The sequence below is a fragment of the Callospermophilus lateralis genome, chromosome 14 (assembly GCF_048772815.1).
Source record: "Callospermophilus lateralis isolate mCalLat2 chromosome 14, mCalLat2.hap1, whole genome shotgun sequence".
Taxonomy (NCBI): domain Eukaryota; kingdom Metazoa; phylum Chordata; class Mammalia; order Rodentia; family Sciuridae; genus Callospermophilus; species Callospermophilus lateralis.
This window is the reverse complement of record NC_135318.1, coordinates 95,812,922-95,838,580: the sequence shown is the minus strand read 5'-3', so window position 1 is coordinate 95,838,580 and position 25,659 is coordinate 95,812,922. Positions and strand designations below refer to the sequence as shown.

The following is a 25,659-nucleotide window of genomic DNA, read 5'->3' as shown; positions in this document are numbered from 1 at the left end:
AGTTGCACATCCATTGATTTACATATTGCCATACTAGTGTCTGTTGTATTCTGCTGCCTTTCCTATCCTCTACTGTCCCCCCTCCCCCCCTCCCCTCCCCTCTTATTTTTGGTTTTGTTTTGATGAAAGGGGAATCTCTACATTGTCCAGTTAACCTCTAAATCCTGGGATCAAGTGATACTCCTCATCTGGGTCTACAGACATGGACCCCTGAACCAGAAGTGTAATCCTGATTCCTCTGACCTAAGGCATATAGAGAAGCTCCGTTAAATAGCATTTGAAATCTTTTCCTTTCTGTTATGTAAAGCTTCTTTCTAACATTGAAACTAACTCCTGGGTCCATAGCTCATTATATTACTTTTTTTTTTTTTTTTTTTTTTTGAGGTACTGGGGATTGAACCCAGAGCCTTGCACATGATAGGCAAGCACTGAGTTACAACTCCAACCCTTTTTAAAATTTTAAGTCAGGGTCTTCCTGAGTTGCCCAGGTTGGGCTTGAAATTGTGATCCTCCTGCCTCAGCCTCACTAGCAGTTGAGATTATAAGTGTATGCTTAAAGTAAGGTTCTGTAGAATTAGTTGTTTTGGTAGTTAGAAAATTATTTCCTCATATAAATCCTGTTTTCATACACAGACCCTGAAAGTGGGAATTTGGCATTTTGCAAGAACTATTTTTTAGGCCTTTGTGGCTAGAATATGGTGGCAGGTGGGTTTTAAGTGGGAGGTAAAGAGAAGTTGGCAGAGGCAGTGTCAATTGATTCTGAGTGGTAAGAAGTCATTGAAGAATTTTAAGCTTGAGATCCAATTTATATTTTGAGAGGATCACTTTGGATTTTTAAAAAGTAGATTATAGTGTAAGAGTGGGATTTAGAAGACCAGCTAGAAGGCCACTGCAGCAGCCTGAGATGAGCTAGACATCATGATAGCCTGGAAAGGGATGGGAACAGTACAAGGGAAAAAGGTTCAATTAGGATGCCTCTAGATCTTTGGCTTGAGTAGCTGGAAGGTGCCATGAATTGTGAAGACTGAGGGAGGATAGGTTTGGGATACTGAAATCAAGAATAGTCTTGGAGGCACACATGTCCATAAGTGTTAGCTCAGTGTCTGATCTGAGAAGATAATCCGCTCTTTGCCCACTAACAAATCTAGCAGCACAATTATTCACTTCATTCCATAATGACATGACTATTCCAGTCATTGGGAACAGATGCAATACGATCATAGAGGTCAAAAAGTTAATATGATATTGAGGAAACAGCTAGTAGATCAGATTGATTGGCATGGTATTTCTGGCGACACAGTTTGTGCAGTGTACCTAATGAGTTGGGGAAGGACCCTCATGGCACTAGAATTTCATTAGCATCATTCTAAAATGTGAAAGATGCTTCAAAGATCCATTTATATTCATTTTTATGGTAGGTGCTACACAAAGTGAGTTAGATAGCTAATCTGTCTGCATACCAGGTGATCTTAGAGAATCATAGACTTTTACAAGATATAGTTAACTACCAGTTAACTAATGAAAAGGAAAGTTTATAGGAATCATTTAAAACTCCAGACCAGTGCTGTCCAGCAGAACTCTGCATGATAGAAATGCTATAATCCTGTGTTGTCCAATATGGTGGCCAGTGTGCTGAGCACGAGGAATGTATCCGGTGTGATTAGGAACTGGATTTCTTTTTTATTATTTTTTTAAATTTATATATGATAGCGGAATGCATTACAGTTCATGGAGCACAATTTTTCATATCTGGTTGTATACAAAGTATATTCACATCAATTCATGTCTTTATACATGTAGGAACTAGGTTTTTAAATTGATTTTATTTAAATTTATTTAGGTAGTCATGTGGCTTATAACTTCTGTATTTATAATTACATGTATCTACATAATTAACTATTTGTCTTAAAAAAGCTGTGGTTACTTTTTAAAATCACTTAAAAATGATTTTATGTGCCTTCAGCACCTATCACAGAGAGTGCAGAAATCTAGAGGAATGTGGGAAAGATGACTTTGGATTAAAAATTTCTTGTAGATAAATGTGCTCATGTATAGTATATAAAGTGTCTGTTAAAGAGACATTTTTTCTGTGACCAGATGATTGTTAAACACGGGTATTATGTGCAGTATTTGTGGCCTGGTCCCATTTTCTCGCCTGTTTACAGTGAATCAGATGTCCCAATAGATGTGGAGACGGTCACATCGACTCCCGTGCCACTCTATGACAACCAGAAGGCGCGCAGCGTGATGAATGAGTGCGAAAGGCATGTCATCTTCGCCAGGACTGATGCAGATGCCCCTCCTCCACCAGAGGACTGGGAGGAGCATGTCAACAGGTAGGCTACTCCTCAGAAGTATGGGTTAATGTCACCACCTTGTAATTATTTTGTATCATCCTCTTCATGGAGACATTTATTGGAAACCACATAAATTTCATGGAAACATTTATTGTAGCAACATAAATGGGAATATTCTCCTGATTCTTGCCTCATAACTGTCAGTTCACTCTGTTGTGAGCTCCTTAAGAGCAGGGCCTGCATCTCAGCCATCTCAGCATTCCTGACACTAGGGCATTTCCTGGCATACAGTAGGCAGAATGTCTACTGAGAGCTCAGCATAATCCCAGCCACTCAGGAGGCTGAAGCAGAATTTTTGAGCCCAGGAGTTTGAATCCAGCCTGGGCAAGACCTTCTCTCTCTATCCTTTATCTTTTCCCCCCAGTACTGGGGATTGAATCCAGGGGCACTTTACCACTGAGCTACACGCCCAGCCCTTAAAAAAAGTTGGAGTCAGGGTCTCACTGATCTCTGTAACTTATGTTATAATGTAGGGGTCACCCAGACTACTATAAACGTACATTTGTAAGATATTACATTTTTATGGTCTATAGCTAGGATAGTGAAAATGTTTTGGAATCACATGAAAAGCCAACAGATGTCTGAGTGGCTGTAAAAATGGATTTGCAGCTGGCTGTGGTGGTACATGCCTGTAATACCAGCTGCCTGGAGACTGAGTCAGGAGGACTGCAAGTTTGAGGCTAGCTAGGGCTATTCAGACCCATCCCAAAATTTAAAAAGAAAGAAAGGGTTGAGGGGCTGGGGATGTGGCTCAAGAGGTAGTGCGCTTGCCTGGCATGCGTGCGGCCCGGGTTCGATCCTCAGCACCACATACAAAACAAAAGATGTTGTGTCCGCTGAAAACTAAAAAATAAATATTAAAATTCTCTCTCTTAAAAAAAAAAGAAAGAAAGGGTTGAGATTACAGCTCAATACTAGAGTACTTGCTAGCATGTCTGAGCCCTTGGGTATAATCCCCACTATTCTCAAAACAAACAAAAAAGATTTGCAATCTCTGTTTTTGCAGGCATACTTTCCTGGGTGTGCTGGGTAGTTTTGTTTCCCTGCCTCTTTCTGCCTCCAGCAGACTCGGCATTCTTCCCTTTCTGTGTTCATTTTGCAAACGTTTATCTTTTACCTAGCAACTTTTTGGAGGTTTATTTGCACACCCTGTAGTTCACCTGTTTAATGTGTACAGCCAGTGCTTTTTAGGGTAAATTCAGAGTTGTCCCCCCAACACCCTAGTCAGTTTGATGAGCTATTTCATCACCTCAAGAAGAACTCTATTCTCATTAGTTGTCACTCCTCATTCCTCCCAACCGCTCTGGTCCTTGGGAGGTACCAGTGTTCTCTCTGATGTTGATTTGCCTATTCTGGACTTGGTGTGTGTGGGATTGTGTACTGCAATGTTCTCCGGGATGGCGTCTTTGGCTTGTGCTTAGTGTAACATTTCCAAGGCTCATGCTTGCAGGAGCATGTAGGTCATTCCTTTTTGTCCAGTGATATTCCATTGGTTAGATAGCCCACATTTTATTTGTCCACTGATTGTTGATGGACATTTAGGTCGTTTTCACTTTGGCTGTTATGAAAATGATGCTGTGAACATTTGTATACAATTTTCTTTCTGTGTGGGTGATTCTGGGGATTGAACCCAGGGCCTTGTGCATGCTAACCAAGCACTCTACTGTACAAGTTTTGTGTGGATGTATATTTTCAGTACCTAGAAGTGAAATTACTGGATCATGTGTATAGTCACTCTGTAGGTAACTTCTGAGGGACTGCCAGACTGTTTTCCCAAGTGGCTGCATCATTTTACATTCATACCAGCAGTGAATGAAAATTATAATTTTCCCATATCCTTGCCAACACTTATTATTTGCCTTTTATCTTCGGCATTATTATTATCATTCTAAAGTAGCAACTCAAGGATTTTAATTTGCATTTTCCCAGTGACTATCTGCATTCATATCTTTTATACATAAGGAAATGTTACTTTTTGCCTCAGGAGCCTGGTAGATGGTAAACCTGCCGTAATGTTGGAGAACTTTTATTTATTTTTCTTTAATGAAAGAGGTAGGGAAGTTTGAGGGGACTGATGTGATCTATGAGGCTGGTTAGAAGTGGGCAGCTGTGAGCAGTTGTATTTTTGTGGTCACCACAGTAGTGTTGAGGAGAGGAGCAGCTCTGTACATTGCTTTAAAAGCTAATGAAGAGCTGGGCACGGTGGCACATGGCTTGGGAGGCTGAGACAGGAGGATCGCGAGTTCAAAGCTAGCCTCAGCAAAAAGCAACTCAGTGAGACCCTATCTCTAAATAAAATACAAAATAGGGCTGGGGATGTGGCTCAGTGGTTGACTGTCCTTGAGTTCAATCCCTGGTACAAAAAAAAAAACAAACTGGTGAAGAAGTTGGGTGGGATCTGGGATTGGAATTTACATATTGCCCTAAGAAGAGGAAATGCTTGGGGCCAGGGTTGTGGTTCAGTGGTAGAGTGCTTGTGAAGCACTGGGTTCTATCCTCAGCACCACATGAAAATAAATAAAGATATTGTGTCTACAACTAAAAATATTTAAAAAAAATAGAAGAGGAAATGCTCTCAGAGTGTCAGATGAAGAGGAAAACTGCTGTGATTGAAGGTCAACTTCTAGAAGATTGCCAGTCAGTGAATTCAGCAAAAGGATTTAACACCATTGTTACAGTCAGTAATCATAATAAAGACAACTGTACTAGTAGCAAAACAGAGCTACCTTGAATTGAGCACTTTCCAGGTGCCAGAAGTTGTACCCAGTATTTCATTTGCATTTCTTTTAATCCTCCCAGTGATTCTTAGAGATGCAGATCTCTGTCCTGTAGGAAGTGGTAGAACAGGGGTTGTTCAAACCAAGCAGTCTGACCCCAGAGGCGGCATTCCCAACGGCCACAGCCTCTGCTTATGGTTATGTGTGCATCTGTCCACTGCCTTGTCCTTGGTGTGCATTCTAGAAAATAAAAGGGAAAACTGCCAGGTGAGGGTTTGTTTGTTTTTTTTTTTTTTTTTTTTGCGGGGGAGGGGTGCAGGGAGGTACCAGGTATTGAACTCAGGAGCACTGGACCACTGAGCCACATGCCACGTTCTCAGCCCTATTTAGTATTTTATTTAGAGACTGGGTGTCACTGAGTAGCTCAGCACCTCACTGTTGCTGAGGCTGGCTTTGAATTGTGATCCTCCTGCCTCAGCCTCCCAAGCCACTAGGATTACAGGCTTGCACACCTGGCTCTACCAGGTGTTTTTATCATTTTTACCTTGGTTATGATTAAGAGGTTTTTGGAGCCAGGTGTGGTGGCGCATGCCTGTTATCCCAGTGGCTTAGGAGGCTGAGGAAGGAGGGTTGCAAGTTTAAAACCAGCCTCAGCAATTTAGCGAGACACTAAGCAACTTCGCAAGACTTTTTCTCTAAACAAAATATTTTTTAAAAGGGCTGGAGATAGGGGCTGGGGATGTGGCCCAAGTGCTGGCGCGCTCGCTTAGCATGCGTGAGGCACTGGGTTCGATTCTCAGCACCACGTAAAAATAAAGTGAAGATATTGTGTCCACCTAAAACTAAAAAATAAACATTTAAAAAAAAAAAAAAAGGCTGGAGATGTGCTCAGTGGTTTAGTGCCCTTGGGTTCAGTCCCCGGTACCAAATAAAAGATTTTTTTTTTTTTTTAAGAGAGAGAATTTTTTAATATTTATTTTTTAGTTTTCGGCGCACACAACATCTTTTTTTGTATGTGGTGCTGAGGATCGAACCTGGGCTGCACACATGTCAGGCAAGCGCGCTACCGCTTGAGCCACATCCCCAGCCCCCCAAATAAAAGAGTTTTTTGGAGACTATTCATGCTTATCAAAGTCATTAGAGACTTAATAATACATAGGAATACCGGTTTATAATTTATAAGGAGAGAGAAAACTTCCAAGTAGAAGAGACACTGGGGGTGGCCTGGCCAGAGTGTTTGTCCTCAGAGGAAAGTATAGAAAGCCATTCTGTTTCTAGAGTGGTAGGTGGGTGGAGTGCGTGTGCAGGGGCAGGAGGACTGGATGCCAGTGCATCTTGCATCTTGCCCTAACCAAGGTGGGCACACCAAGGGCCCAGGGCCCCCTCACTGGCCCATCCTGCGGAGAAACACTGACAGATTCTCATCATGTGCTTGCCTTCCTCTAGTCTCCATGGAGGCCTCCAATATGAAGTCCTTACTTCAGATTGTTTTTTAGTATTTGAAGAGATTTTGGAAGTATCCACCCATTAGCAACAGGCTTGTAAACCATCTCTTCAGACAGATCCGTTTTGCACTTGGCTGGTGTTATTATCTGATGGTCCTTATTAGCTTCAGCTTCACTGAACACCATTTTTTTTTCTTTTTTCATCCTGTCCCTGAATTCGTAGCCTGTCTGGAGTTTGTTGCTCCTCTGCTCTGATTATAATCATCTTGTTGCTGATCTTTCCTTTGACTTGATTGTTAAATTGCTGCTTCCTTTCTTTCTGCATAAAGTCATGTAAAATTACAGTTTCCCACATTGAGAACTCCATGAACAGCTCCCTGCAACTCTCGATTTCTGTCCCCAGAAAGCATACTGATCACTTTTTATCTGTGGAGTCAGAAACTTAATTTCTTTGTTAGGGCTTTTGTCTCCCTTCTTGAATTATTTCAGTAGAAACTGCCTTCAGGTAACCTTTACTGTATAAAAAGTGAGATTTCACTGCCACTGCTACCTGACCCTGACTTTCTCTAGGAATGGTGGATATTTTGTGAAATGGTTTAAATCTTTCTCTTTGTTTGATTTGTCTTAGATCAGGAGTTGGCAAAATCAGCCGTAGGCTAGGTCTGGTCCTTTGCTTGTTTTGTATGGCTTTTTTTTTTTTTTTTTTTTTTTGTAGCAGGGATTGACCTCAGGGGTACCCAACCACTGTTGCATCCCCAGCCCTATTTTGTATTTGATTTAGAGACAGGGTCTCACTGAGTTGCTTAAGCACCTCGCCATTGCTGAGGCTGGCTTTGAACTCACAATCCTTCTATCTCAGCCTCCCGAGCCGCTGGGATTACAGGTATGTGCCACTGCACTTGGCCTTGTATGGCATTTTTAAGTGGTTGCAAAAAAAAAAAAAATCAGAAGAATAGTATTTTATGACACATGAAATTCAAATTTCATTGCCCATAAAGTAACTTTTATTGGAATATTGTCATGCCATTCATTAAGTATTGCCCATGGCTGCTTTTGTACACAATCATAGGGTTAAATAGTTGTGGCAAAGACTGTCTGGCCCAGAAGCCCTAACATAAGTACTTTATATTCTCTTAAAGAGGAATATAAAGAGGGTCTGGGCCATGAGCCTGTGTGTCCCAGATGTGTGCCTTAGAGGACCTTTGGAAATGATTTCTGTTTACTGGCATAGCGGGGCCATCCTGAGGACGCTGGCTCAGCTTGCCTCCCTCTCCATGAGTGTCAGATGGCAAGTTTCTTTTTTTCTTTTTATATTTTTTTTAGTTGTAGATGGACACAATACCTTTATTTTATTTACTTTTTATGTGGTGCTGAGGATCGAACCCAGTGCCTCAACATGCAAGGCAAGCACTGTATCACTGAGCCACAATCCCAGCCCCTCATTTTTTTTTTTTTTTAGAGAGAATTTTTATTTTTTTATTTTTTTTTATTTTTTAGTTTTCAGCGGACACAACATCTTTGTTTGTGTGTGGTGCTGAGGATCGAACCCGGGCCGCACTCATGCCAGGCGAGCGCGCTACCGCTTGAGCCACATCCCCAGCCCCTCTTTTTTTTTTTATTTTTATTTTTTTTTTAGTTGTAGTTGGACACAATTCCTTTATTTTATTTATTTATTTTTACGTGTTGCTGAGGATCGAACCCAGGGCCTTGCACATGCTAGGTGAGCACTGTACCACTGAGCCACAATCCCAGGCCCAATGGCAAGTTTTATTGGTTGCAATTTTTAGAAGATATTTAACAAAATGCTCTTACATGTGATACTTCTCAGCATCTGTTCAGAGGGATTTTGAGTTATATCCAACATTTTGATGAAAGAATCTAGTGTTTGAAAGCAGGCTGTCTTGTCTTAGAAATCCGAACTTCTGAATTCCAGCTCACACTCCCACTTCTCCTTTTCTGAACTTTCTCTAAATTTACATCTCAATCTCGTATGTGTCTGTGTAGAAGTTTGAGGTTGGAAGGTTGAAATTCTATGCCTGAGATGTTGGCACAGAATTTTATTCTGTCCAAGTTGTTTCTTTCCCTCCCTTCCTGCCCCCACCTGCTTTCTGCTCTCTCCCCCCCTTCCTCAGTGTGAATGGGGTCTGTTGAGTTTCTCTGATATTCTTTGTCTATTCTTGTTTGACTTTTGGTTTAAAAAAAAAAATCCTTTAAGTATTTTAATGTTAAATTAGACTCCCTGGAAATAGTATGAGAGAAATAATTACCTTTGAAAATGTCAAATTTTTCTAGGACCAGTTTGCCATTTTGGTTGCTTTGGCTGGGCCAGAGGTCAGCATGTTATTCAGAATCAGTCAGAGCATGGAAAACAAAAGATGATCTGATCTCTTCTAAGAAATGAAGAAAAGGCATTTTTGCACTCATGAAAATTGAATAGGTCCAGGTCAAGGCAGGGCGCAGGGGGAAGCAGTTGACTCACCACAGTTCCCATCAGCTATTTGACTGTTTAGACTTGTATTTAACATTCTGTCTCCTGTTTTTAAATTTTTCCTTAATTATATCTTTTGCATGCTCTTTATCTTAATCTTGGGGTAGATCATTTTTTTCTGCCCACTTAATTTTCCAGCCTCCCACGAAGCCAACAAAATATAGAGAACATGTTCAGTTCTTGAGATTGCTTTGTATATATACAGCAGCAATCCTAAGACCTTTTCCTGGGGTTTTAGACTCTCAACATTGTGGTTTTAAATTTAATTTCAGCTGTCACTGGTGTACAGTGGTGATTTTCAAGTAGCTTTCTAGATTTTTATTCACATCATTTTCATTGCTCTCATCTTTTTGTGTTTTAGAATAGATGTAGAGTAACAAAAACAAATAGGGAAAAATCTCCTGTTACATGACAAAGAACAGGATAATTTTGGAAATGCTGTTGGTACTTCATAAATCAGCTCTATCTCATTTTCTGTTCTTGAAGCTAAAGTTTGCAGTGTGATTAAAGACTTTGAGAAAGTTCCAGACATTGTTGAACATGGAAAAATCATATTTATTGTTTACTCTGGTTGGTTATAAATGAGCATTATTACTGGAGGTAAGGCTATGAATACAGTCCCACTTTTGTGATGTTGCAGGTTCTTTGACTGTACTTTCATAGAACTGGAAGCTCACTTTTAACGCAGGTAACCTTTGCTCTTTGATTTCCAGTTCAAAAAATTTATTTTCCAGAGATGTTTACAGTAACATATAGATATAGATAGATAGGTGTGTGTGTGAATTGAAGGGACAGAAGGGATGGACATTGTAACCGACATAAATAAATCATAGTAAAAGAGATGCACCCCAAATGCCTACAAATAGGGTAGGACTTAATCGCATTAAAAACAAAGAGGTATGTTACGTGGGGATAGAGCCATGTTTCTCCAGGGAGCTTTTTCACACTATTTGTGAGCACCTTCTGTCTCCTCCAGCCTCCACCCAATCCGGAAGACCACCTGAGGATCACTGGACATAAGAGAGCTGCTACTCATGGAATTTCTGTGTTGCAGTAATGTTAAAGAAAACAGGATTATGAACTGGTGGTCTGAAGTTACTGGTCCCAGCAAACCTTCCCGGTGTCCTAACATGGAATTGAAGCATTCACTCCCCCTCTCCTAAGTCCAGAATTTTTTTTTTTTTTTTTTTTTTTTGGTACCAGGGATTGAATCCAGGGGTACTTAACCACAGGGCCACATCCCCAGTCTTTTTGAAAAATATTTTGTTTAGAGAAAGGGTCTTGCTGAGTTGCTCAGGGCCTCACTGAGTTGCTGAGGCTGGCTTTGAGCTTGAGATCCTCCTGCCTCAGCCACCTGAGCTGCTGGGATTTCAGGCATGTGTCATAGTATCTGGCAGGCCAAGTCCACCATCTCTGAGCATCAAACCACAATAAATATGGGTGGATCCTGATGAAGTAATAGAAATAAAGTCAAAATAACTAGGTAAAAAGGAAAAAGAGGACAATCCCCAGAAAGCTAAGACTGCTTCTAATATGCCACTGGGGGCAGGGGGAAGGATCACAAAAGAGCGAATGGCTTTGGAGGTTAACAGATTTAGCACTGGAGCACAGAGGCACATGCCTATAATCACAGCTGCTCAGAGGCTGAGTCGGGAAGATTACAAATTCAAGCCTACCCTTGGCAGCTTAGTGAGACCTTGTCTCAAAATAAAAGGTAAAAAGGGCTTGGGATATGGCTCAGTGATAGAGCATCCCTGGGTTTGATCCTCAGTGTCACCCCCCCAAAAAAGATTTAGCTGTAGTGAGGAAAGATTTAAATATAGATAGAAGTTGCTTCTGAAAAAGAATTGCCTGGTTTTGTCTCTGTGATCATGGGTTTCAGCTGTTCTCATTATCAGTGATCAGAGCGAGCCTGAAATTTGGAGGATTTAGGAATCATCTAGTCCATATCCAGGGCACGTGGCCAGCTCTTTATTGGAGAACTGGGTAGAGCTAGCATTCTCCTGGATCATGTTGTAAACTGGAGATGTAGTAGGTGGAGATTTTATTTTTCTGAAAGAAAGGTGTTGAATTGTTTTCCTCCTTTTTAGTGAGTATTTGCTTGCTCACAGAACACAAATAGTTGTACAGATTAAATTACAAAGGGTAGTTTGTCCTCTGATGTTCCTAGAGCCATGGCCAGTAGAAATTAGGTTGTCTCATAGGGCAGGGTGGTGTGATAGAAAGGATGCTAGCGTGCTATATGATAAAGTAAGAGAATTGAGACTATTGGAATGCAGCTTTTCTGGTAGTTTGACCACCTTGGTCTGGTGAAGGTGGAGCACAAGTTTTATTTCTCCATTCCTCTCTGCTGCTTGGTACCCATTTGTCAGGTGGGATACAGGGGTTGAAGGTTAAGTCTGGACCTCACTGCAGAGCTTAGAATGCAGCATGACACAGTTCAGCCATTATTATTCAGCAGATGTTAACTCGTGGGATGTTAGGCTGTTTTTAAATTTTTTTAGTTGTTGATGGACCTTTATTTTATTTGCTTCTTTATATGTGGTGCTGGGAATCAAATGCAGTTCCTCATACAAGGGAAGCGCTCTACTGCTGAGCCACAACTCCAGCCCCTGTTAGCCTGTTTTATGTGCTGGGGAGGCAGGACTTAAAATGAGCAAAGTCCCAGCCAGCTTAACTTTTACATTGTAGCAAAGGGAGACAAACTGAACTCTGGTACAGTGGCTAGAATGGGAAATGGTGATATAGCTTCGGCTTGAAACAGGGTTAGAGAATTCCAGGCTGGGATCAGGGTGTTGCAGTTTTAAATAGGAGAGCTTAGAGGAAGCCTCCCTGCAAGGAAACATGTGAACATATGAATGTGACCTGAGGTAGACATTGTTTCAGTTCAGGGAATGAAGGAGAAGGGCCCAGTCTGCTAGAGGATTGCACCTGGTGTGTATGAAACCAGGGAGTGGGGGGTCCTGAGTGGGGAGTGGGGAGACCCTGAATGCAGCGAAGTGAGCTAGGAAAGTCATGATGCGGTCAGAGGCAGTGGGAGCCCCACAACCATTGCAAGGACTCGAGATTTCAGCTGATGAAAATGAGGCCCCTGAAGGATGGGGCAGAGGAATGACATGATCTGACTCAGGATTTTGAGTATGTGGTGCTGGGATCAGATCGCACAAGGCTGCAGGCTCACTTGGCAAGTGCCCTGTCACGCAGCGCCACCCCCCCAGCCCTGACAGGGTTTTGATTGACCTTCCAAAATTGATTTTCCCACTGACATTCCAGAGGTACTACTTTTTATTTCCAACAACAGAATATAGAGGGATCTACTTACACCTCATAATCCGGTATTAAATTTAATTTTTACCTATTCAGTAGGTTAAAAAAAAATTTATTTTAATCTGCATTTGTTTAATTTTGAGGTAGGGTTAACTGTACTGTTTTGTGACCTGCCTTTGCTTTTTCATGTTCTTTACCTGTTGACTACCTTACTCTTTTATTTATTTATTTGTTTGTTTGTTTATTTATTGCAGTTGCAGATGGACAGAATACCTTTATGTTTGTTTAGTTTTATATGGTGCTAAGAATTGAATCCAGTGCCTCACACATGTTAGGCAAGCGCTTTGCCACCAAGCTACCGCCCCAACCCAAATACTTTATTGTATTAATTTTTTGGAGCCTCTTTTTTTTTTTTTTTTTTTTGGCACTGGGGATTGAACTGCTTAAGCAGTGCCATTATTTTTTATTTTGAGACAGGGTCTCACTAAGTTACATTTATCTCGCTTTCTTTTTTATCTTCTAGGTTTCTTAGGCTTTGTCTTCTTTCATTCTCGAAAAGGCCTGATTCTGAGATTGGTAGATAGCTATCAATCCAGGGAGACTGATCATTATTTTCTACTTGGCTAGTGGTTGTCTCAGCCCTGTTTTGTGACTTTATCCTCTTACTGACAAGAAATACTACTTTGATTTATCTTGTTTGGGTCTAGCAACCACTGATATTTTAAGAAATAATGTATTGAGCAGTTTTTCTAATGGCAGGGAGGGTCACTAAAAAAATATTACTGGTTGGGTATCATTTTTTTGGTACTGGGGATTGAACTAGACCACTGAGCTACATCCCAGCCCTATTTTGTATTTTATTTAGAGTCAGGGTCTCATGAGTTGCTTAATGCCTCATTATTGCTGAGGCTCCTGCCTCAACCTCCTGAGCTGCTGGGATTACAGGTGTGCCCTACCGTGCCTGGCTCTGATTGGGTGTCTTCTGTTGCCTTTATCTTTAGGAGGCTTGCTGGTGTGGGGTGACGGGAAGGGTAACAAGATCCACACTTCTATCTAGGTGCAGTGATGTGGGGATGAGAACAGTGGGGTAGATTCCTGACTGCAGGGTTTACTGCTATGTTGGAGGAGGACAGAAAGTTGTTAGTAAGCAGCTGGCCTGTGTATGCTGGTGTCCTACGCTGGGATAACAGTGTTAACTTACACGGAACATAAGTTTACTAATTTTGTGGCATAGAGGAAAAAATCCTTAAAAATATGGAAAAAGAGGAGAGATTAGTGTAGGGTAAAATTGGGACTGGGAGAATAGTCTGTTAATTGGTCACATTTCTGCTGTTTTTTAAGCTAGTTTAAGTAGACTTCTTACCATAGTCTAAGGTTTTGGTACACTGAAATGCTGGCTGATCCTTCCGGTTTTGTGTGGAATGTACAACCTGTGAAATTCAAATAGGTCTACACACTGGTGTAGACCTGTCTTCATTTGTTAGGATGAGTATTTTAGCCATTAGATAAATAATTAGCTTTGGTAGCACTAAAAGACTTCATCTGTGACTGGTCTTGACTTGTAGTAGGTAAGATTAATTCAAATGTGTGCTGAGGTGATTCATTGCCAAGATTGGGACCAGAATCTCGTGTTTTACCTCAGTAGTCTTTGACTAAATTACCTCAGGTTATACTCTCTCATAATGGGATCAAAAAAGATGACAGAGTCTTGTCCCTAGGGTTTGACCTTAACTCCTCAGAGTTTCCATTATAGGACTGGCTGGACAATGGCCCAGAACAAGCTATTCAACAAGATCCTCAAAGCCCTGCAGTCTGACCGACTTGCCCGCTTGGCCAATGAAGGGGTAAGACATCAGAAATCCGCCCAGGTGGGCTCTTCCTAGTTCAGGCCTCTCTGGCTGACTGATTTGTACCCACCTTCCATTTGCTAACCAAGTGGAATTCTTGTTTCTTCTTTTTGCATCTTTCAGGCTTGTAATGAGCCAGTGCTACGCCGTGTAGCCGTGGACAAGTGTGCAAGGCGCGTGCGGCAGGCCCTGGCCAGTGTGAGCTGGGACACCAAGCTGATCCAGTGGCTGCACACGACCCTGGTGGAGACCTTGAGTCTGCCCATGCTGGCCGCCTACCTGGATGCTTTGCAGACACTGAAAGGGAAGGTAAGGCTGTGGTTGGCGTCTGCCCTGTGTTGGGGTCAGCCAGTCCCTGACGTGGGTTCAGACGTGGGGTTTGGCTAGGTCATTACCTGGTCAGTTTGGAGGGCATGGCTAGCTGGTATGCTATTAAAAATAGGAGAAAAGGTATCATTTTACACTTGGTCTGGTGTAAACATCTTCATGCCATCTCCAGGATGAGTGTGGGACCTGAAAACCAGAGTACTCATAGCCTTGCACTCTTGGCCTGTGTCATTGAACGTAGTGGAAGAGATGAAAGTGTACCGGGGGCAGTGTTGATAAGGGGCAAGAGGCAGGCCTGTGGGCTCAGGGGGCCGGGGGATTACAGAGGGAGGGGTACTCTGCCCTCAGTCTCTCCTCATCAAGGGATGAGCCTTCAGTTACAACACCTGAGCTGAAATAATTGATTACAAGCGCAGCATTTCCTGCCCCTGTGGTCTTACCTACCTAGCATTGCACAATGTTCACCTATTTCCCTTATTGTGATATTAATGGCTGCATTGGGCCTCAGTGTGGTGGACAGCAGGTTCTAAAGGCCAGTCATCTAACTGTCTCAGCCCTGCCACTGACCCACAGGGGAAGCTGAGACCTGTACTCAGTTTCCTCCAAAATGTTCTTGATAACAATATCTATATGTGATTTCTGTGAGAATTAAATTAGTTCATCAAGAAAGAGTGGTGTAAAATTTTAGCACTTAGTTAGCTCACAGGAACTGTTAAGGAGTACCCTTGTAGGTTCTGGAAATGTGTGAGGTACTTTGCCCCAAATCAAAATAGCCTCAGACAACCTGTATCAGTTCAGTTCTTAGGGCTGGGAATGGAGCCCAGGGCCTCACGTGTGCTAGGCAAGCGCCCTACCTCTGAGCTAAATCAGCTTTTTTTTTTTTTTTTTTTTTTTTTAAAGTAGATTTTCTTTTTCCTTTTCAGGCAGGTGCAAAGTTGCTTGGCCAGCAGCGCCCTTCAGCCATACCCCAAAAACTTTGTCTCTTGACCTGACTTTAAATTTCAAGATGCTGAGTTTGTTAGAAAGCTACAGAAGATAGGCTTTGTATAAAACTCGGGACTAGAGATGTTCATGTTTTTATGGTAGGAAGTTTGACCCTAAATTTTTCACTTAGTGGTGTGCATAAAACAGAACTGCTCCCTGCTCTGGTGCACCTTATTTTCTAGGGGAGAACGAGATGAATGAAAATAGACCCCTGACTTCCCTAGGGGTAAATGGACCTGGACTTGGGCACAGGTGGGGTGGGACCAAGGTAGCCCTTGGCAGAGAGTGGCCTGTTAATAAATACATTCTTCCTGTGGTAAAGGTGCAGCCGTGGTATGTATGCTCCAGGGGATGAGGGCCAGTAGTGCCCAGGGCATTGGTGGCTCTGCCTTGCTTGCCATAGCCAGCATGATTGCAGTCCGACTCCCCTGGCTTTATTTTATTTATTTATTGGTAATGGGATTGAACCCAGGGGTGCTTAACCACTAAACTCTTTTAATTTTTTTTTATTTTGAGAGAGGTTCTTACTAAGTTGCTGAGGCTGGCTTTGAACTTTGATCCTTTGCCTTAGCCTCCCAAGTTGCTGGGATCACAGGCATGCCCCCACCACGCCCTGCTGATTCTCCTTGGTTTAGAAGCGAGTTTGTGTTTCTTCCCCATGTAAGTCCCCAGCTGGGTATGGCCTGTGTGAATGAGGTGCATTCAGGTGAGCATGAGGGGCTCCACCGGTGGGCACTGTGTAGCCACGCTTCTGGTTTGCTGGAATGGCACAAGTTTCACTGGTATACTAGTCAGCAGGGTTCCCAATACTTGCGCTTTTCCACTGGGTATGCTCTCCATGGTGCTTCCTCTACTGCCAAACTATGTCACTCACTCACACTCTGGTTGTTTCTCAAAGGGTATAAATGATTATGGGATTCTGTTGCTTTTTTTTTTTAATTGTAGATGGACACAATACCTCTATTTTAGTTATATATTTTAATGTGGTGCTGAGGATCAAACCCAGTGCCTCACACATACTAGGCAAATGCGCTACCACTGAGCCACAATGTCAGCCCAGTTCTTTTGCTTTTGAAGTACCTGCTGGTGTTAAGATGCAGCTGATGGGGATCTTGCTCTTGGCCCACCCGCCGTCTCCACTGGCTCCATTATAAAGAGGGCAGGGAAGGTCTGGGCGCAGCCTCCTGTTTGTGTGCCAAGAGGGAGTGCACCGCTGGAAAGGCAGGGAGCTTGGTTTTCCTAGCACCAAGTGGAAGTCAGTTGTTGGTTACTTACTGTTGACAGAAGGGGAGCTTCGAGGCTTTGGAGTTTCCAGGTGTACTCTGATGCCAGGCAACGCTCTTGAAGTCAGCTTGGGTCGAATCCACTGTCTCCAAGTGTTGAGCAGAGAGGGAGTTGCAGGCCTAGCCAGCTTGGGGTGGAGTTCTTTGGTAGTTTGGGTTAGCCTTTGTCACTAGTTTTACACTCCCCTACTTCCTTAAGCGGATCCTCCACTTGAGTCCACCTGTGCCTCGAATAAGCCCCACCTGTTCTTGCCTCTGGTGCTGTCTCATCTTCTGGAATCCTGCCTGTTCCTTGCACCTGTCTCACTTCACGAGCTGCCATCTTCAGATGAGAATTGCCTGTGAGCCGCCCCTTCTCCACAGGATAGTGGGAATCAGCAGTGTGGGGTTTCCACTGCTCCATGACAGCTAGCACCCTGCTTCCCTGCGCCCACTTTAGTTGTGTGTCTGTCTTCCTCACCCCTCACAGGTTAAATTTCTCTGCAGGACTAGCCTGGTGCTTTGTAAGAGCAGCTGTTGCATATTATTTACTTATTTATTTTGGTGCTGGGAATTGAACCCAGAGGTGTTTAACCACTTAGCAACATCCCCAGCCCCCCTTTAAAAAAAAAAAAAGAGAGAGAATTTTAATATTTATTTATTTATTAGTTTTCGGCGCACACAACATGTTTGTTTGTATGTGGTGCTGAGGATCAAACCTGGGCCGCACACATGCCAGGCGAGCGCGCTACCGCTTGAGCCACATCCGCAGCCCATCTCCAGCCCTTTTTAAAAATTTTTTCATTTTGAAATGGGGCCTCACTAAGTTGCTAAGCCTGGCTTTGAACTTACGATCCTCCTGCCTCAGCCTCCCAAGCTGCTGGGATTATAGGGATGTGCCACTACACCTGGCTGCATATTTATTTTTTAAGTGAACTAAAACGTTCTCATAATTATATCCCCTAATTTCTCATGCAAAAGTCTTTTTAATCTCTTTTTGTGTTGGCAGTGCTGGGTGGGGACCAAACCTTAGGGCCTTGTAAATGCTAGGCAAGTGCCTTGTCACTGAGCCCCTGGTTTCTCTCTCTTCAAATTGAGAGTGGCCTATCTTTTCCTGGTATCTCTGAAGTCTAACATCCTGCATCAAACCATGATACTTTTCATTCTCCAATCTCTCAAAACTTTTTTTTTTTCTGAAAAGGATCTCCAATGTGTAAAAACCTTTTCCTTCCATGAGATCACTTTGGCCTCTTGTTGCCAGTGTGGAATTCACACAGATAGTTCTTTGCAGTGTAAGCATCAGCATGTTTTAAACCTATATTTATACATCTCCGAGGTCACATCTTTGGTGGCTAGTAAAAAAACAGGATATGGTATAAATCATGATATATGCAATATAGTTGGATGTGTTTTTTTGAACACAATAATAGGTTTCATTAACAAGCCACGACTTGAAGGCTATACTCTAGAAGAAAATGCAATTTTTTAAAAAAAATTATAAAATCAGCAAATGTTCACTGAGGAAATTTAGAAAATACAAAAATATATAAAGAAAAGTCACCCATAATTCCACAGTGATCATTATTATACTGACATTTGGCATGTTTTACATAAGCCTTTTTTTCTGAGTAGAAATAATTTTTATATTTTCTGTCTTACCTGTAGCATTTTAGCAAAAATATTTCTTCCTTCTTTGTCTCTTTCTGTCTTTCTCTCTGTCTCTCAGTATTAGGAATTGAACCCAGGGGTGCTGTACCACTGACCTGTATCCCCAAGCCTTTTATTTATTTGAATTTTGAGACAGGATCTTATAGCTCAGGCTGACCTCAAACTTAGAATCCTTCAAGTCACTGAGATTACAGCATGGCTACCATGCCTGGTGCCAATTATTTCTGTAGGTTTTACCTGATTTAGTAAGTATTTGAAAATAATCCACGCTGGGCGTGATGGTGTACTTGTGTAATCCCCGTAGCTCCGGAGGCTGAGCCAGGAGCATCATGAGTTCAAAGCCAGCCTCAAGCAACTAGTGAGGCCTCAAGCAACTTTAGCGAGACCCTGTCTCAACATAAAGAATAAAAAGGGCTGGAGATGTGACTCAGTGGTTAAGTGCCCCTGGGTTTACTTCATGGTACCCCAAAAGAAAATAATCCATAATATCCAGTTAGGTTGATAATTTACTTGGCTACTCATTTAGGTTGTTTCTGTGGTTTGATTGTTGTTGACAGAGAATTTGTCTCTGTACAAAGCTCTCCTTGCTCTTTGTGTGTGTGTATGTGTGTGTGTGTGTATTTTTTATATAATTTCTTTTTTTTGGTACCAGGGATTGAACCCGGGGGCAGCCCTGCTTCCCTGCGCCCTTAACCACTGAGCCACATCTCAGCCTTTTGATTTTTTTATTGTGAGACAGAGTCTCGCTCTGTCACTTAGGGCTTCACTAACTTGCTGAGGCTGGCTTTGAACCTGTGATCCTCCTACCTCAACCTCAAGTTGCTGGGGATTACAGGCATGCACCATTATGCCTGGCTTGATACAATTCCTTAGGGAAGGTTCTCAGAAGTAAAATCGTTTGGAACAGTGATGAGAATAAACTAAGGTCCCAGATGCATTTCACCAGTTTGCTTTCAAAAGGAGCCCACCCACTGTCCTTACACACTGGGGGCGTGCTTTTCACGCAGCTTCACGCAGCCACTTATTTGTACCTGTGCTTCACACTGAAGCATCTCCAACTTCTTCCTTCTAGATCCCGACCTTGATTGACCGCATGCTTGTGTCGTCCAACACGAAGACTGGGGCCGCAGGAGCTGAGGCCTTGTCACTGCTACTGAAGAGGCCCTGGGACCCTGCTGTGGGGGTGCTTTCTCATAACAAGCCAGTGAGTCTAGGGGCTCAGTCATAACTGACAGTGAGATGTTCTGACTCAAGCCCTGGCTGGGGAGGATGTAACCTTTCCCTTAATCACTCGTCTATCAGTGCGTAACATAGTTCCATAAACAAAGGTCGTGGGTTGGGTGCTCAGCCTAGAGAGTCAGTCCTGGGGATTGGGATGAGTCTCTCACTCACCAGGTGGGACTCTCTCTTCTCAGAGCAAACTCCCTGGCTCTCCTCTGATCCTCATCGCCTCCTCGGGCCCCTCCAGCTCTGCGTTCCCCACCTCACGCCGCCACCGCTTCTGGCAGTCTCAGCTGTCCTGCTTAGGCAAGGTTTGTGGGGGGCAAGAGCACAGCTCCCAGGTGGGAATAGGGTCTTGGAGGCTGGAAGAGAAGCAGCGCAAGGGGTGGTCAAAATGAACACACTTGAAACGAGGAGCATCCCGTCCAGGGCTCTTGTCTGGTGTTCAAACAGCGTTTGCTGTGAGGTTGAGGGATTCAGAGCAGGTTAGGCAGAATGAGAGATTGGACTTACCGCTGTGGCATGGTGCCCTTCTTTCCTCTAGGTCATCCCTGTCGCCACCCATCTGCTGAACAACGGCAGTGGGGTGGGCCTTCTGCAGTGCCTTGAGCATATGATCGGGGCGGTGAGAAGCAAAGTACTGGAGGTGAGAATGCCCCCCCCTTGGGTGGCCTGGACGCCGGTGTGCTGGGGGGGTCTGCCCCAGCGCAGCCTCCTCCTCACTGGCAGCCTCCTCCTCACTGTCGTCTTTCTCTTCCCACGAAGATTCACAGCCATTTCCCACACAAGCCCATTATCTTGATCGGCTGGAACACAGGAGCTTTGGTGGCCTGTCAGGTAAGTGGTGTCAGTCACATTTGGAGGCGTCTTGGGGTACAGTACTACTTGCTTCTGAGGGCCACCGTTGAGGCCTCATGGTATTTCGGTCCCAGTGCCAGATGATTACTGTATGATTGCATTTTAACTGTAAAAGACAAAACTGTAGTTGTTATATTTTTTAAAGTTTTTTAAAAATAACTTTATTTTTTTATGTGGTGCTGAGGATTGAACCCAGTGCTTCATGTGCAAGGCAAGCACTTTGGAGTTGAGCTACAGCCCCAGCCCAGACTTTAGTTTTTAACTTTATTGTAGAAATTTTAACTTTATTGTAGAAAAGCAGGAACCAAAGCAGAGAAAAGCTGGTGAGTACACCACAGACCTCTTGCCCAGTTTTACCAGTGACCAGCTCATGGTAGGCTGGCTCCATCTTTCCCCTGCCTCTGCTTTCTCTACCACTCAGGTTATTTTGAAGAAAAGATCATATCTTTCATTTTACACATTTCAGCATTTCTTTAAAAAAAAAACACACAAGAACTCCTAGATTCCTTTTTTCCCACCTATGAGTACTATAGGATTCTCCCAACTAAAAAAGTTAATCTCATAGGCACAAATTAATAGCTCCTGAATTTGATGTTGTGTTCATGTTCTGTCCCTTCCTTTGTACTACATGTCCACCAGTTTGTGTAAGTACCCCTGATGTGTCCAGAGCCAACTGGGGCTCGGTCAAGTCTGGTGGAGTAGATATCGAGAGCCCAAAGAGGGAGATGGCGGCCACCCTCACTCCTGCTCCAAGGGAGTGGGGAATCAGACTCTTCCACAGTCTGAGACGTCTGGAGCAAAGAGATCTTTCTGTACTTAAGGGAGAAAGGCAACGCTTGTTGCTGTGTATTTACTCTTGGTGGAGAAAAGAGACAAGAAGTCTCGGCCTAGCAGGTTGACAAGGTTGAAGTAAGAAACCTCCCTTTCTGTGGTTCCCCATCTGAGAGGACTCCACTTCTCTCTGTGGTAGCTGCCGTGGGACAGTACATCTTGTGTTGGAACAGGGGAAGAGGAGGTGGGGCTGGCCGGTGGGTCTGCACATCACCTCGACACTGGGCAGGCTGAGGTACAGGGAAGTCACTTCCTTTCAGACAGACTGTGCCATTATCCACAGGTGTCAGTCATGGAGTATGTCACTGCAGTTGTCTGCCTTGGGTTTCCTCTGCTCACCGTGGACGGCCCCCGAGGGGTAAGAGCGAGATGAAGCAGGGTCACTGGCAGTGGGGGCAGGGGACAGAAGGAGCATGTCCTTGTTTGTGCTGGGGTCAGTGCTGAGTGTGAACTGGCCAGATCTAACCCTGTACCTCTTTTAGGATGTGGATGATCCCCTCTTGGATATGAAGACTCCAGTCCTCTTTGTCATTGGTCAGAATTCCCTGCAGTGTCACCCTGAAGCCATGGAGGACTTCCGGGAGAAGATCCGTGCTGAAAACAGCTTGGTGGTTGTTGGGGGAGCTGATGACAATCTCAGGTGGGTAGGTTCTCCTGAGGTTGTCACAGTGTTGGAGGAATGTTGTAAGATGGCGCCTAACTGGCGGATAACCTGCTTAATAGTTAACAGTAGGCATTGAAATTTTTTTTTATTAATTTTAGATCTATAAAAAAAGTTACAGGGCTGGGGTTATAGCTCAGTTGGTAGAGCACTTGCCTAGCACGTGTGAGGTACTGGGTTTGATCCTCAGCATCATATAAAAATAAGATAAAGGTATCGTGTTCATCTACTATAAAAATATTTTTTAAAGAATTAGAAAACTGAGGACAAGAAAAATCATATGCCCTTCCCCTGGATTTCCCAAATGTTGGCATGTTGCATAACTGAAGGTTAATTCTCAAAGTCAGGAAGTGAACATTGCTGTAATGGCATTAGCTAATCTGTAGACTCAGGTCTCAGGGCCTTAGTTGTCTCCCTAAGGCCCTTTTCCTGGTTCCACATAATCCAGGATCCCACATAACTCTGTGGTGGCCATGCATCTTCAGTCTCCTTCCTTTGTTTCCCCATCCCTACCCCATGGCACTGGGCACTGAGTCCAAGGGTGCTCTGCCACAAGCTACACTCTCGCCCTTTTTGGTTTTTACTTATTTTAGTTTATTTAATTTTTGGTACTGGGGATTTAATCCAGGGATGCTTCATCACTGAGCCACATCTCCAACCCTTTTTATCTTTTATTTTGTGACAGGGTCTCACTGAGTTGCTGAGGGCTTTGCTAAGTTGCTGAGGCTGGCTTTGAACTTGAGATCCCCCTGCCTGAGCCTCCCGAACCGCCACCAGCTTTGTTTTGAGACAGAGACTAGGCTGCCCAGACTGAATTCAAACTTGTAGTGCCTGCCTCAACCTCCTGAGTTGCTGGGTTTACAGGTGTGCACCACCATACGAGGCTTCCTTTGTCTTTATGACCTTGACACTTGAAAATTATTGGCCCCTCGCTTTGGGGTTTTCACTTTTCTTCTTGGTTACATTGAAGACATGCATTTTTGGCAGGAATGCCACAGAAGGTTGTGTTCTTGGCCCTTATCATTTACTCCCATAACAGAATTCCTGTTCCTCCTGTCACAGATTATCACCACTGATAGTCCCTCTGCTACAGTGGTTTAGGTGGCTTCTTCCAGGTTCTCTACAACAAAATTACTGTTTTCCTTTGTAGTTATCTTGTAGGGGGAAGCCTCCTTGAGACACTGCAGAAATACTCTTTTGTCAATGTACTTCTTTTATTTATTTATTTGTTTGTTTGTTTATTGGTTATGGGTGGACACAATATCTTTATTTTTTTTAATGTGGTGCTGAGGATCGAACCCAGTGCCTCACGCATGCCAGGCGAGTGCACTCTGCCTCTGAGCCACAACCCCAGCCCCTTGTCAATGTACTTTCACTGGAGTAGGCATTTTTAAAAATTGTGTTTCCTATTGAGGATGAGTGAAGGTAAATGTTATTTGCATTAAGCCTCTTTTGATATATCTTGGAGTACAAGTACAGCTGAAGTTTGGAACAAGATGACTGCTTTTGCCTTTCGATGCTGGGACAGAGAACTTTAGTAGTGTTGTCATGAAGTGTACTAAAAAAGAGGGTGCATCTTTTATTTACATTGGTTTTCTTAGTAATTCAGACCTTCTCGTCTACGGGAGAAAGTTATGTGTGCTGAGTTTCTGTAGGGAGTGCGGAGAGGTGACTGCTGCTCCCCACTTTCCTTGTGGGCTGCTTATGACATTCACGTGGTGATTTTGGGTGTTTTTTTTGTTTTGTTTTTGGTTTTTGTTTGTTTTGCTTTTTTTTTTTTTAATTTTGAGACAGGGTCTCACTAAACTGCTAAAACGGGCCTCAGACTTTGGCTCCTCCTGCTCTGCCTCCTCAGTGTTTGGGATCACAGGAATCACTGCGTGCCTGGCTGCGTGTGTCAAGTATTGGACAGAGAACTGGGAGCCTCCATTGATATTGACCCCTTTGCTTAGAAATTTGGGCACTCACTGTCCTCATCTGAAAAACAAGGGTGTTGCACAGGTTCAGAGGCAACAGCAGTCAATTGGGATTTCAGGATTTGGAGTTTCAGTAATACTGTTCTCCGTCCTGTAGTGTGGGGACTTGGTTGTCCCTTTGCCAGGATCTCTGGTCAGAAGCCAGGGTATTCAAGGCTAGCTCTCAAAGTGGGGAATCCAGCCAACTACGGTCATTTTCTCTTACCCTTTCAGAACTAGCCTGGAACCCCCTTTCTTCTGCTAAACCACTAACCTCAGGGTTGGAGGCTGGGTCTGGGGGCCTCTCAGGGCCTCGAAGTCCAGGTGGACTTTACCTGTTGAGACTGAGGTGTGGTAGTTGTGGAGGGGATAGTCCCAGGCACTGTGCCTGCTTTTCCAGGTGGGTTGTTTAGTTCAGTCCCACAACTCCCTGAATGAGTATTGTGATTCCCCATTTTGTGATGTAAACACAAGCTCTGCCCGAGGGCTAATAAAGCGCTACTTCCTGGGTCCAGGAAGTGATAAAAGAGAAATAAATTCTTATTTCCTTAGGATGCAATGGAATATTTAAAAAATAAGCATTTTCTTCTTTTTATCTCTTAGAATAAGCAAAGCAAAGAAGAAATCAGAAGGGTTGACTCAAAGCATGGTGGACAGATGCATTCAGGTGAGCCCTTGTCTCGTGCTTCTCTTGGCGAGGCCCGCCTCTGTTGCCTTTTAGGTTCTGTCTTGGCAGCAGCTCGCTGAAGGGTGCGGGGTATCCCTGGGGCCTCTGGTAGGCCTAAATCATAAGTGAAGGAGAGTGATGACCTGGGGGGAAGCCAAGTGGCAGGAGAGAGGGTCTGCAGGAGCGGGATGGAGGACACAGAGGCACCTGCAGCTGTGTGGAAGCCTGGGCTTTGCACAGGCGCTGTGAATGGGGAAGCACCAGCACACTCGGGCCAAAGCCACAGTAGGGTCCCACTGGCTTGATGCTCTCTGGGAGTTTCTGTCCTGGCGGAGGACTCATTTGCCTGGCTCCTTTTTGCACCAGGATGAGATTGTGGACTTCTTGACGGGAGTGCTTACTCGCTCTGAGGGCCATGTGGGCTCTGAGCCTCGGGATCAGGATGCTGAGAAGAAGAAGAAGCCCCGTGATGTGGCCCGAAGAGACCTGGCCTTTGAAGTCCCTGAGCGGGGCAGTCAACCTGCTTCCCCGGCCGCCAAGCTGCCCGCCTCACCCTCCGGCTCAGAGGTAGGGTGGGCGGGAGGGAGCTCTCTTGCTGAGTGTGAGGGCCTCGCTGTGGGCTCTCCAGCCTCCTGGGGGTGCCTGTGAGTCCCTCTGAGGAGGCTCCAGGGGACCTGCTGACTAGGGTCCAATTCCAAGCAACATTGGCTCATCTCTTGGCCTTCTCCTCAGGATCTTTCCAGTGTGTCCAGCAGCCCCACCTCCAGTCCCAAGACCAAAGTGACCACAGTGACCTCTGCTCAGAAGTCCAGCCAGATCGGGAGCTCCCAGCTGCTGAAGAGACACGTGCAGCGGGCAGAAGCCATGCTGACCCACAAACAAGCCCAGGGTACAGGCTCCGGGCCCAGTGGCCTCTTAAGGGTTCTGTCTTCGGCAGGTGGTTTCAGGTGGTGGCTGGGAAGCACTGGGTCTGCAGCTTTTCCCAGGAGAGTATGAGCGGCTCCTTTCCCACATTCCTGTCCAGGCAGAATTAGGTTACAGTGAATCCCAAGGGCTGTGCGTTACTGGGGCTTTGTGGTCACTAGTTACAGCTTTGCCTTGGTG

General features: G+C 44.1%; 1 protein-coding gene across 6 annotated transcripts in view; it reads left to right on the top strand.

Annotated features, from left to right (window-relative positions):
• Nucleotides 1-25,659, top strand: part of Kansl3 (KAT8 regulatory NSL complex subunit 3) — a 40,196-nt gene that overhangs the window by 3,302 nt on the left and 11,235 nt on the right. For 5 of the 6 annotated variants that reach the window (XM_076832566.2, XM_076832563.2, XM_076832562.2 and 2 more), the window contains exons 3-14: nt 2,166-2,336; nt 14,028-14,118; nt 14,245-14,430; nt 19,435-19,566; nt 19,778-19,894; nt 20,128-20,229; nt 20,349-20,420; nt 21,556-21,630; nt 21,755-21,912; nt 24,492-24,555; nt 24,922-25,122; nt 25,288-25,444. In XM_076832566.2, coding sequence (XP_076688681.2) covers nt 2,166-2,336; nt 14,028-14,118; nt 14,245-14,430; nt 19,435-19,566; nt 19,778-19,894; nt 20,128-20,229; nt 20,349-20,420; nt 21,556-21,630; nt 21,755-21,912; nt 24,492-24,555; nt 24,922-25,122; nt 25,288-25,444 — 1,526 coding nt within the window. Of the gene's footprint in view, nt 1-2,165; nt 2,337-14,027; nt 14,119-14,244; nt 14,431-19,434; nt 19,567-19,777; nt 19,895-20,127; nt 20,230-20,348; nt 20,421-21,555; nt 21,631-21,754; nt 21,913-24,491; nt 24,556-24,921; nt 25,123-25,287; nt 25,445-25,659 lie in introns of those variants that run through there. The other variant, XM_076832567.2, reaches the window with a different exon arrangement.